The sequence below is a fragment of the Heterocephalus glaber genome, unplaced genomic scaffold, assembly GCF_053883595.1.
Source record: "Heterocephalus glaber isolate CG9 unplaced genomic scaffold, H.glaber_assembly_v1.0 deba00000676, whole genome shotgun sequence".
Lineage (NCBI taxonomy): Eukaryota > Metazoa > Chordata > Mammalia > Rodentia > Bathyergidae > Heterocephalus > Heterocephalus glaber.
Window position 1 is genome coordinate 12,582,228 of NW_028258156.1, and position 13,964 is coordinate 12,596,191.

The 13,964-nt window shown below is 34.0% G+C and overlaps 1 protein-coding gene across 2 annotated transcripts in view; it reads right to left on the reverse strand.

Annotated features, from left to right (window-relative positions):
* Ahr (aryl hydrocarbon receptor) overlaps positions 1-13,964 on the reverse strand; it is a 140,650-nt gene that overhangs the window by 95,836 nt on the left and 30,850 nt on the right. The window contains exons 5-11 of one of the 2 annotated variants that reach the window (XM_021254149.2): positions 11,701-11,821; positions 10,919-11,049; positions 8,765-8,967; positions 8,032-8,141; positions 5,858-5,999; positions 2,277-3,516; positions 491-1,854 (exon numbers count right to left, since the gene is read on the reverse strand). In XM_021254149.2, the coding sequence (XP_021109808.2) occupies positions 1,825-1,854; positions 2,277-3,516; positions 5,858-5,999; positions 8,032-8,141; positions 8,765-8,967; positions 10,919-11,049; positions 11,701-11,821 (1,977 nt within the window). In that variant the 3' untranslated portion in view covers positions 491-1,824. Of the gene's footprint in view, positions 1-490; positions 1,855-2,276; positions 3,517-5,857; positions 6,000-8,031; positions 8,142-8,764; positions 8,968-10,918; positions 11,050-11,700; positions 11,822-13,964 lie in introns of those variants that run through there. The other variant, XM_004839591.4, reaches the window with a different exon arrangement.

The window sequence follows — 13,964 nt, forward strand, 5'->3', positions numbered from 1 at the left end:
GTAAGTCACACCTGCATCTTAATGAGTGGCAACTCTGTCAGGTCTCCAAACAGAAAATAATCTCATCCATCCAGGTAATGGTGGGGTTTAAATGAATTTTTTCAACACTCATTACACAATGTGTGTTGGTTATTCTCTTTAAATATATTTATATAAAGTAGTGTTGTCCAATGTGAGCCACATTCAGAACTGTAAATTTTCTAGTAGCCACATTCAAAAGAAATAAAAAGGGTTAAATTAATTTTAATAATACGTTGTTTAATAAAGTAAGTTATTTCAACATAAAATCAATAAAAAGATGAGATTATATGACATTTCTTTTTCAAGTTGTCTTTAAAATTTGGTGTTATTTTACATCTATAACACATCTTGATTTCGACTAGTTATATTTCAAGTGCTCAAGATATAATACATAATATATATTATATATATGTCACATATAACAAATGGAATATGTAGGTCTACAGAAGTTTTTTTATATTTATCACAATAATGTTGTAATTCAATTTTTAAAAATATTATTTTTAAATGACATGTAATAATTGTTCATATTTATGTGGACATTATATAAATATATTAGGACACACATATATAATTTGTAATCAGGACAATTAGCATATATGTCACCTCTAACATTTATCATTTCTTTGAGGACACATGAAGTCCTTCTATTTTGAAGTATACAATAAATTATCAATAACTATACTCACCACATTGTGCAGCAGAACACCAGAACTTACTCCTCTCATCGATTTATTTGTACCCAGTAACTGGACTCTTTCTATCCTCCTGGGCCAGCTTCTGGTACCCTACTCAACTCCCTACTATGAAACCTGAATTTTTAGCTTCCGCATATGACTGAGTTTGTGTGGTATTTGTCTTTCTGTGCTTGACTTATTTAACATAACATCCTACAGTTTCATCCATGTTGGCACAAATGGCAGGATCTCATCCTTTCTATGGTTGAATAGTATTCCATTGTGGATATATACCACATTTTCTTTATTCTAAATGTTAAATTTTAATATAATTTAAGGATGTCAGGAATGAGAATGAAAAAATCTTTCTCGTTAATTTCTATTATAAGCTCGTATAGAATCAGACAAACCAAATATCTGAAAAAAGCCATAAGAAAGGATTACAGATAAAGATTCAAGACACATTTTTAAAATTACTATACTGTACTCAAATACACATAGAGATCAATGAACTTTATCAGTCAAGATATTCTTATAAATTAAATTCAAATATACTAAAAATGAACTAAATATTTTATAAAGGAAAATCCTAAATGCATTGCTGGCTTCACTGTCTCTAGAATATCCCTGAGAATTTTTTGTAATGCTAATTTGGTGGTCATGAATTTCTTGAGGTGCTGCTTAAACATGATATATTCCTGGGAGGCAAAAGATATCAGCTAATATCACTGTGTTAAACTTATTTTTTAAAAAATATAACATATATTTAAGGAGTATTTGCTCGTAAAAGAGTTCTAGTGACAGAGTTAAATAAAAATATCAAACCTGACTCCCATGACACAAAATCACTTTTTGAGAATTTCAGAAATAAACTCCACCTGGATTCCAGGGACAATCTAGGACAGTGGTGGCAAACCTATGGCACATGTGTTATTGTGTTTTTCTTTTAAGACAAAAGATGTTATTGTTGAGTTGTTTTTTCTAAACTATAACCTCAGTATTCAGGTTTAATTGCAGTGCTGGCACTTTGTGATAAATAAGTGGATTTTGGGTTGCAGTTTGGCACTTGGTCTCTTATAGGTTTGCCATCACTGATCTAGGACAAAGGCATTCTAAGAAAGCACACTTACTTTTGATTGAACCCCATTTCAAATGTCTGAAAAAAATGAATTTTGCAGAAATCATTTTAAAAAATTTAAATTTTTTAAAGCTTGAATTTTTAAAATGTCATAACAACTTTTAAAGAATCAAAAAAGATAAGTGAAACTCTTTTCTAAACACACTTTTAACTAATTTCACCTGATAATTTTGGACATCTTACATTAAGGACATATTCCTGGTCCTTTGGCCCTTGATTTCTTTCTCCTTCATAATTCAGGGAAATAAATCAGTAAGATACTGAAGAAAGTATAGGCTTATAAAACAGCAGTCAGTGATATAATTGGTAATGCTATATCTCCATAAACACTGCAGATAATAAAATCAGTTACTGAATCAAACATTTTATAACTCATGTCTATTTGTTTATAAGGTAAAAAGAACTGCTGAAAGGGTTTATTCAGCTCTATAAACTCTTACCTTGTTTACAAATGCCTGTGGACCTGGAATTGCTGGATTGTACTGCATCTGATCCACATGGGTGTGCTGAGGTTCTGGTTGGCACTGATATGTTGACATGGCCCCAGTATAACATGTCTGAGGAGTTACTATGGTGGACTGTAGATTTATTCCATGTCTTTGGTTTTCAGAAACTTGTAAACAAGTGACAAAATCTTCTACATTAGAAGTTGTAGGGTATAGGGATGGTTCAAAATTCCCTATGGGAAATTCTAACTGTGTACATTTGGAATGCTGGGGTAAGACAGACTGGTCACAGGGAACAATGTTCTGTGTATAAGGCATGGTGTCCAGCTCAGATTTGCAGGGAAACTCTGGATTCTCCCCATTTAAGTCTGGAAACACACTATACTGTTGAAGGTCTTGCTGAGGACAACTGAAAGGCATGGATGGGTTAGAGCTCCAATTCCTAAGCAGGCCATTAACTTGCATATGTTTCATTTTCTGACACAGTTGTTGCTGTGCTTCCACTACTATTTGCTTTTCATGGTGCTGAAGCTGCTGCTGTTCTAACTCTAGCTGTTCTTGTACCATACAGCTTGAATTCAGGGTCACAGCCTGTTGCTGTTCGTACTCTGAACTCAGGAATGAAGACTTACTTAAAGAATCTTGGACATATGTCAGTATTTCATCCCTTATGTCTATGTCTCTGAAGTCAACCTCACCAGACATGTCAGTCCTGAAAAATTCCTCATTCTGCATGCGCTTGATATCTTCAAAATCAATGCCTAGGTTTTTCATAATGCTGTACAATTCACTATTTTTATTATCTGGAAAGGGCCCTGCATGACTTCCAGAGAACACTGGGTTCATCTCCTGAGACTGTCCAATTTGTCTATGTTTGGGGATATTATCACATCCCAGTGGTACAATATTCTCTTGCCAATTACTGCATTCAATCACAGAATCGTTAAAAAAATTTGTTTGAAAAGGTGCAGTATTTGAAGCAGGGTAATGATAAATAGACTCATCTTGTGGCATCACAGCAGCCAAGAGGGAACTGGGATGAAGGGAATCCTTATTCTCAGTTGATTTGGTAGCAGAGTCTTGTCCACTAGTGCTGCTTTTAGTCCGTATTGGTAAGGGATCCATCATAGGAGGAAAAGTGTTGCTGGTCTCGTACAACACAGCTTCTCCAGTGGTAAACATAAAAGGGAATGACATATTGCGTTTTTGTAAATGCTCTCTTCCTTCTTCATCTCTAAAATTTTGGAAAAAATTTGCATATATTAGGAAGAGTTTCATTATTATAAACACTTTAAACAAGATATTAAATAGAAAGAAAAATAGCAAGGAAAATATACTGTAACTAAATTCGAAAACAGGCAACATGGACTTTATTTTGGCCTAAATTATTCACATGACTACTGCTAAAATTATAGACAAATACATTTAAATGATTTAGAATTTGGATTTATAATTTTTGTCAAAATGAAATATGGTAGTTAATTCCACTCTCAGACTATATTTCTATCCTCATAGCCTGTAGAAAAATTAACTTTTCTATGTTTTCTAAATATAAAAACAAACTATAAGAATTTAGGACTTTGATCAGAAGAGGCATATGCAAATAAAACAGTAAAACAAAGCTCTAAAGAGAAAGAATGGCATAATTGGCAATATGAAAATCAAAACTTTCTGCATTTTTGCAAAATAACTTGTAAATCAAGTTAAGGCATGGAGAAAATGATATGTATGTTTATACTTTAGCATATACATGCAAAAAAATATATATATATACTTTAACATGTAAATGCAAAATTTCATATCACAGGCAAAGAGCTCCAATGCGTCTATAAGAAAGGCATAAAGGTAAACAGGTAGGTAAAAGGTAAATGATATTAACTGGAAATTCAGAAAAGAAAAATGTTTTAAAAGGATATTAAAAGGTACCCTGCCTCATCAGTAATTAGAAAATGGAAACAACTACTATAACTTCTTAGAGTAACTGATAGAACATACATATAATGAGAAATGTATAAAGATATGAACACAATGAATAAACTAGACCACAGATACTGATATACAAAAAAGACCATACTCCTGAAAAACAGTACAAGTATCTTTTACAGGAATATATAGGAAGTTTATCAACTTGGAACATATACTAAATCATAAAATAAGCCATTACATATTTCAAAGGAATATGAAATCCCTTCAAAGGACTTAAATCCATTCAGAGAATGTTCTCTGACTACAATGGAATTAAGCTAAAATTCAATCACAAAACAGAAAAATCCTCTAACATCAAAAAGTTCAGTAACACTATATTTCTAAATAACTCATGAATAAAAAAGAAAAATGAAAATTACAAAAAGTATTTGCAATGGAACAATAAAAATAAGACATCAGAATGAGGGTTGTAGCTAAACTTATACAAAGGAAATTGATACATATATTCAAATTTATAATGAAGAAAAAAGTTGGAAAAAATAGCAAGTTATTTCCAAATAAAAGAAGGAAACAATAAAGAGAAGATACGAATGAAGTGGAAAAAAAAGAAATGGAAACTATGTACAATAAGAATCAACAAGCCAAAAGTTGCCTCTTTAAAGAGATTAACAAACTGACAGTCTTGCAATACTGATGGAGGGAAAGAGCTCAAATCTGTATGGGTACATACAAACCCAAGTACCTGTATACACAGATGCACACATACTCACATAGTTATATGGGTACACATATACACTCATAATGTTCATGGGTTAGAAGACTCAATACTATAAAGATGTTAATTCTCCCTCAAATAACCTATAGTTTCATGTCAAATTCATGTTCAAAATTCCAACAGATATTTAGGTGGGAACTGACAAGTGATTTCTAAAATGCCTATGGATATATAAAGGATAAAAAAGAGTTGAGGCGATCTTGAAGGGGGATAACAAAAGCTAAATAAACAAAATGAAATATACTCAAATATCAAAACTTATACTAAACATACAGTAATTAAGGCCATGTACATGGCACAAAAATAGACAACTAGACCAATGGAACCAGACCAAGAGAGTCTAGATATAGAACCACATACAAAACCCTTTGATTGAAAACCAGTGAAATAAACTGTCTTTTCAATAGATGTCACTGGTCAATTTGCTATATATATAAAGGAAAAAAATCAATCTTGATCCTTACCTTAACCATATACAAAAACAATTCTCTAGAGTGGCAGAAACTGCAAATATTTGACAAAGAACTCATTCCCAGAATATATAAGAAAATCTTACTAATCACGCTGTGTTTAGAAAGCACACTCTAAACAAAACATTGTTATATTTTTCCTTTATTTTACAGATGGTGCTAACTTTTCATTTTTTCCTTCATAAACCCAGGATAAAATTTCGGAGTTTTCATTATTCTCTTTCTGTAGCTCTACATATTTAGTTCCTCAACAAAGATTGTTCATTCTGTCTCCTCAATATCTCTTACCCATCCTCTCATTTCTCTACATACAGTATTTTATTTTTCAAGTTTTTATGCAAGAAGACTCATGCACCACTTATCAAAGAACAAAAACAGGACACATTCTCAATCTTCATGCTTACGTCAGAGCTCGTACAGTTGCAATGATATAATCCGGTCTTCCATTTTTATAGACTACACGTGCATTGGACTGTATCCAAGCCCACCGGTTATGTTTCAGAAGAAGCCTGAAAACTGTCATGCCACTTTCTCCAGTCTTCATCACTAAAATAAAAACATTAAGTTATCAAACTCAGAATCGATATATTTAAAAATTCTCTGAAACAAAGCCCTCTGACATTTTGATGGATATATTACAGTTATCGCCCTCCAATTATGATAACTATCATGACAACTTTTAAAGGCATGGAAACAATTCTTTAGAGTTTTTGTTCTTTTCATTTCTGACTAAACACAATGTTACAATGTTAAAGGGAAGATCAGGTACCAATGAGAGGATCTGGGTTAGCAGATGCAGTATAGAGATAGTACTATCTCTATAACTTGGTTGGGAGGAAGATTTTAAAAATTCCTTTACTTTTAAATAGGGAATGTTTTCCCGCACATTTGCAATACTTTACAAATTTTAAATTTAAACCTAAATTCATGTAACTTATGAATTAATAATGATATGATTAAGAAATCCTGAGCAAAACTTGTTAGACCCAAATGGTCATTTTCATAGTAATTAAATTACTATGTTTCTGTGTGGCAGCAAAGCAACTGTGATAAAAACAGCATGGCACTGGCAAATAAAACACACCTGAAGATCAATGGAACAGATCAGAAGATACAAAAACAACTCCAAGCATACTCAGCTACCCTATCATTGACAAAGGGATCAAACATCTTCATTATAAGAAAGAGAGCCTCTTTAATAAATGGTGCTGGAAAAATTGGCTTTCCACATGCAACAGATTAAAACTAGAGCCATATCTCTCACCATGCACTAAACTAAAATAGATCAAAGATCTAAATATTAAAACAAAAACACTATACCAGCTGGAAGAGAGAATAGGTAGAACTCTTGAAGACACAGGTCTAGATAAAAACTATGAACAAATCTCCATTCACACAGGAACTATCACAAAGAATCAACACCTAGGATCTCATCTTATTAAAAAGCTTTTGCATAGCAAAAGAGACAACCCACAGAGTGGGAAAAAAATTTTGCCAGCTGTTCCTCAAAGGACTAATATCTACAATATATAAAAACTTTAAAAATTCAGATCCCTCAAATTTAAACACCCAATCCAAAAATGGGCATCTGAAATGAACAGACACTTTTCAGATGAAGAAGTATAAACAGCAAATAAATATATGAAAAAATGTTCAATATCATTGGTCACAATGCCGAGATTCAATCTCATTCCAGAAAGAATGGCCATTATTAAGAAATCAACCAATGACAAATGCTGGCAGGGCTGTGGGGAAAAAGGAACCCTTCTCTACTGTTGGTAGGAGTGTAGACTGGTGCAACCACTGTGGAAATCAGTGTGGAGATTCCTCAAACAACTAGGACTAAAGGTTCCATTTGACCCAGCTATTCTCCTCTTGGCATATTCCCAAAAGAATTAAAAGCATCATAACACAGTAACATGTGCACACCTATGTTGACAGCACAGTTTGTAATAGCTGAATCTTGGAAACAGTCCAAATACCCATCAATGGACAAATGGATAAAGAAGATGTGTTTTTTTTATACAATGGAGTACTGGTCAGCCACAAAGAAGGATAAACTTGAGACATTTCTAGGTAAATGGATGCACCTTGAGACCATACTCTTAAGTGAAATAAATCGGACACACATATGTAAATATCACATTGTTTCTCTGCTGTGGGAAACTGAAAGGGTAAATAAGGATCAAAATACATAATAGATATTGTGAAATAGGAAGAAAATATTTAAACAGGAAAGGGAACTAGGGAGAAGAGAGAGGAAAAGGAAGGAAGGGAAAAGAAAAGGAGAACAGAAGGAAAAAATAGAAACAAAGCTTTTGTAAATAAGGAAGGAAGGAAGGGTTGAAGGCAGGAGGAGGGAAGGGGGAAAAGAAAAGAACCAAGATATATCATGTACAGGTACAAATAAAATTAATTTAAAAAATAAGCAAGGTCACTGATTATTCAAAATAGTATGATATGAAGTAGAAGTTTACCCAAATAGTTTCCTTAAATACTAATGTAATAATTTGAAACATGTACCAGAGTATATGGTATTCTGTCAGATACAGTCTATGCATAAAGAATTAAAACTTACTCCGGATATGGGATTCGGCACAGTAAAGCATATCCCCAGCATGAACAAACTGATATCCCGATCCTCTTGAGCACAGTTCTGCTTCAGTGTAACCTAAAACAATCTGGGCTCTGTTAAAAAAAAAATTAAATAAGAATGAATCAAAACTTAACATAAGATCAATTCATCAGTTTATGCTTTCTGCAATTTGACATTCAGAATTTCTCATGAGTAGAAACCCCCACATATGTAAATTGTTCTCTTTTGCTTATGGGTAAATTTTTAGCTTGTTTTTAAAGCTAGTCTCTCCATGAAAATTAGTATAGCTAAAATGAATTTAACAGAATAAATCGTAAAGGTAAAACAAAATCTTTAGTGAAAGTCTAGAATGGATATACTCCATTTTGAGGGAGACAGGGTTTGTTATATTAACTTTCTGTATTTCCACATTAAAAAGGAGAAAAGATTGATATGCTTAGATACTTTAGAAAGTTACTAAACTTCTAGGGCTAAAAATTAAAAAAATAATATTTGTATGAAATAAATAATAAATGTCATTAATAGAATAAACCTGCAAATATTGTTAAGAAATTTGAAAATAATATGATTTGTGCATCTGATGAAATTAACTTACTTTAATAGGAATAACATAAAATAATAATAGCTAATATGATAATAATAAATATTAGAACTTACACATTGTACAGAATAAAATATACATTTGATGAAGTAAAAGTTAAAAAGTTTCACTTACTTGGCATCACAACCAATAGGTGTAAAATCCAGTTTGTGTTTGGTTCTAAAAATGAGATTTTTGGTTCGAATTTCAAGTATGGATGGTGACTGAAGTGGAGTGGCTATAGCAAACAAAGCCAGCTGAGGAGGAAGTATTGATCCATCTTTCCCTTTCTTGTTCTGTCCATGAAGATACTTTAACCTTCCTTGGAATTTCATTGCCTTAAAAATAATAGTGTTCATTAAAATGAACAGTACAAAATACTTCCATTTAAAAAAGTTTTCATCATGACTGTTTCCAGGATACTTGACTTTGCATGAGTTTCTAAGGTGGAAAAATGCTACTTTCTTTAACTCCTCTCTCCAAAGGAAGCAAAATTAAACACATTCCCAAAAGTAAAGTGTGGAATATACTAAAGTGATTGGTAAGTGAACCACTCCTTGCTTCGAATACCGTAACAGGAGGATCTGGACTTGTAGGGGACCGCAATATTGATTATGCCCAAAGCAGGCTGCAGGCAATGCAGGCTGTAAAGAGTTAACCTCTCAATTGTCTTGTTGAGAGAAGTGAGACCAGCAGAAGCCTATGAGTTGAGGTCAGAGTAACTTGCACCCAAATTCCATTCCCACAATTAAAAACTTCTTGACGAGAAGGACAAGGATTTAATTATAACCATATATTTTGTCTATTCTGTTCCTAATTCAAGAGTGCTCCCTCTTTTTCCTTTACAAGTCTTGCCTGCATTAGTTTCCACGGAAACTACAGGACTGCATGTCCTTGCACATAGTCCCTTCCTGACACATAGCTCGCCTTCACCCCAGTGGATTACCAATAAAAATCGTGGCTTGGACTGATCAGTGCCCTTGCTGATTAAGCAGCACTGGTCGTCCTGGCTCCCTGGTTTCTCTGTCTCTTTAGTTCTGTGTTTTAGTTGATATTCTTTTTTTTCTCAGCCTTGCGCTATAGCACTGAGCAGGAGATCAGAACCTACTGCAGAGGTCTCTGATATGGACTATTTTCTGTGTTTGCAGTTACCCTATCATTTTCATCTACCACAGCTCCTTGCACATCATGCCTTGATATGAATGAATGAATAGGGATAAACCTTAATTTTCAAACACCCACATACTATAGTCCATAATCTTTCCTATAGGGATAAAATATAATTTTATTAAAAACACTAAAATGAATCATCATAAAATTATATGAAGAGTTCAGAGCTGTATTAAAGATAAAGAATAATTTTGGATGACAGAAGACAATTTAACCTGATCAGTTTAGTTGACTGAAACAGTATCAAGAAGCCTAAGGAATGATTTTGACATCTGACATCTGACAGGAGCAAAGGTACACAACACAATTTGCCCCAGAAATTCCACCTCAGAAATACACGTTAACTGATTCTGATCACTAATACTAGGAAAAGTATCTTAAATCATAATTCTAACTCTGGGTCAGCAGAACTATCTTTAGAATTAAAATGAAATAAAAATAGTTGCTTGGAAATGCTTAATTTAAGATTTGATATTTTACTTCAAATTCTCTATAATTCACAAAAATAGGCCACGTGCTCTGTACTCTTTTCTTCTGTACTTGATGGGGTGAGCTGTTAAGGCTACAATTTAGTGGAACAGACCAAGTCCATTCTGAGAATTAATCCTGCCTAAGCTGCTCCCTAAAGTCATCCTATGCAGGCATTCAGGAAACAGTGTCTTATCTCAGATGATGATTCCACACCATGAATACACAATCAATTTTTTATATGGCAGTGATTCCAGATGGTAAAGGCCACAATTTTCCTAGCTGGTAGGCATTAAACCCCAAGATGGTAAGCATTCTCCTATTAAAGAAGGACTACATAATTCTCTACCTTAGCTAAAAAAAAGTCCTAAAAATAGGCGGACTACTTATATCTATTTTTGATACAAGGCTCCCTGTTACTTCACCCAGTTTTTATTATTGCATCCTAAAGGAAAGGGTTTTCTGGGTTATGGAAGATATTAAAAATCTAAACTAATAATTTTTAAAAATCAATTTTCTTTATCAAATTATTCAGTATATTTTAAAACCTGAACTCCAATTTAACCAAAGAAAACTGGCTTCAGTTAACTTTTCTTTTTGCTTTCTATTCCTTAATAGTATAAACCAGTATTAGAAGACTTTGTACCTTACCAGAAAGCCAGATGAATTATCCAGCAAACACCTTAGTCGGCATATGAAGCACCTCTCCATAAAAGAAGAGTTTTCTGGAGGAATCTGGTCTGGGATATAAGAGACTCCTGGCTGTGAGAGACCATGAGGTTCTGGAGAAACAAGAGCAACACAAACTCTACATTCCATTTTGCTCTAAAATTAAGTTTGAATAGTTTAAAAATTGTGTTAACTTAAAAACTGGAGTCTGTATTGTGAATTAAGAAATCATTTTAAAAAATGATTTAGAAAACCAAAAACATACTGGACAACTTTTATCACAGAGGACTTCATTTTTGTTTGTATTTTTATTGAGCTATCACTGTCAACAATTTCCTTATTTTTTTTTGTTATCTTAACACTTTCACAGATTTCTGAAAATATTGCTTGCTTTGAGAAATGCTTTATTATACTTGCTTATGCTAGTTTACTTTTTTTTATTTGATGCATTTTAATCATAGCAATTTACAAGCACTCCAGTTTCTATTTTACCTATCTTTCATGATGGTATCAGTTATTTTTATAAAATATATTACCCAGTATGGCAACAATCTTTTTGTTTAATTCCACCATGGCTATCATTTACCAAATATTCCTTAGATCATCAGGATCTTGTGGCCCGGCTCTGGCCTACAGTTACAAACTCACATCTTTTACTATTTTTCCACCTTCAGCATGGAGTTCTATGCTCTGAAGGTTTCCCACTTCCTTTTGCAGAAGCATATTCAAAAATCACCAACACTTGTTTGGGTGAACATTCTTACCATGAATTGCTTGTCCAGAGTCTGTATCTTGTGAGTTGAATGCCCAATGGAGCTGATGCTGAAATTCAGCTCGATCTTCAGTATGGATAAATTCATATACACTCTGATGTATGACATCAGACTGAAGAAAAATGAAACAAAAGCATTGATTAAAAAACTATAGGGCTTACTAAAATAACTTAAAAGCCTATCTAGATTAGTGAGTGTTTGTTAATGGTGATGAATGTAAAGTGAATGAGTGTCAAAGCTCCCGTCATACAAAACAGGAAAAGCTACAAAGAGAAACTAGCAGTATAATTGATAAGCCCAAAAGTTACTTGTCATTTCCCACATGAATGCTGCTGCTCAACAGGTGACCTCCACATTCCTTCATTCATTAAATGTGCCATATTAACATCTGCTTATGTTCCTTATCCATTTATTCAACCTTTTAAATCCTACTTCTTCCATGAACACCTCCATGAACACTCAGTGCTCTTTGACTTCACTACCCTTAACAGAGTTCATCTTGAATTTCCTCCTTTACTGTGCCTTAAAAGTGTTCTTTATATTAAGTTTGACTGTAAGTATGAGCAAGGGATCAGCCCTTTACCATATCAGAATCCCCTCTCTCCCCATGCCTCTAAGGATTTACTGCATTGTGACATGAAAAACATTTCTCTCCCACCTCTCCCTCCCTCTCTCTCCTTCCTTCCCTCCCTCCCTCCCTTCCTCCCCCTTTCTCTTTTGTGCACACACGCACACTTAGAAGTTTCATGAAACATCTTTGTGTGTGATATTGTGGATTCTACATTATTTTATTTCATTCCATCCTAAGCAACTAAAAGAAAGTTTGATGGTGATCCACTATATCAATGACATTACTACCCACTAGTGAGTCACAAATGCAGTTTTAAAAATGGTGTCTTTCTAGACCTATATCTCTCGCCATGCACTAAACTAAAATCGAAATGGATTAAAGATCTAAATATTAAAATAGAAACGCTGAACCGGCTGAAACAGGGGTTGGGTAGAACTCTTGAAGACACTGGTGCAGGAAAAGATTTTATGAACAAAACCTCAGTTGCCCGTAAACTAGCACAAACAATCAACAAGTGGGATCTCTTCTTATTAAAAAGCTTCTGCATAGCAAGAGAAACCACCAACAGCGTGAAAAGACAACCCACAATGTGGGAAAAAATCTTCACCTGCTCTTCCTCAGCTATAAAGAACTTAAAAAGATCAGACCTCTCAAATTTAAACACCCAATCTGAAAATGGGCATCTGAAATGAATAGATATCTCTCAGACAAAGAAGTAAAAGGAGCAAATAAACATATGAAAAATGTTCAACAACACTGGTCATTCGAGAGATGCAGATGAAAACAACACTGAGATTCCACCTCACTCCAGAAAGAATGGCTGCTATCATGAAATCAACCAATAACAAATGCTGGTGGGCGGGGCTGTAGGGAAAGAGGAACACTGGTCCACTGCTGGTGGGAGTGTAGACTGGTGCAACCACTATGAAAATCAGAATGGAGATACCTCAAAGAACTAGGACTAGAAGTCCCATTTGACCCAGCTATTCCCCTGCTGGGTATCATCCCCAAAGAATTAAAAGAATCATACCACAGTGATATGTGTGCACCCATGTTCATAGCAGCACAATTTGTAATAGCTAAAAATTGGAAGCAGCTCAAATGCCCATCAACTGGAGACTGGATAAAGAAAATGCGGGTTTTTTTTTTATAAAATAGAGTACTACTCAGCCATAAAAAATGAGAAATTAGACATATTTATAGCTAAATGGATGCACATTGAGCCGATACCCTTAAGTGAAATAAATAAGACACACATGTGTAAATACCAAATAGTTTCTCTAGTGTGAGAAACTGAAAGTGTAAGTAAGGACTACAAGGTATAAGAGATAATGTGAAATAGGAAGAAAAGGGGCAATGGGGAAGGGGAAAGGGAAGTGGGAGGGGTAGGAGAAAGGGAAGAAGGGAATGGAATTAATATGAGAAAATGGAAAAATGGAAACAAAGTCTTTGTAAATAAGGAGGGATGGAGGGGTTGAAGGGAGGGCAGGGGAAGGAAGAAAAATAAGAACCAAGAGAGACTATGTAAAGGTGCAAATTTCCAATGATGAATGTCATTATACTGTATACCTAAAATGTACCAATGATTAGAATGAATAATTGATAATGCAAAATAGGAAGAAAAGGTCCAAAGGGGTAGGGGAAGTGGGAGGGGTAGGGGAAAGGAAAGAGGGGAAAGGAAAAA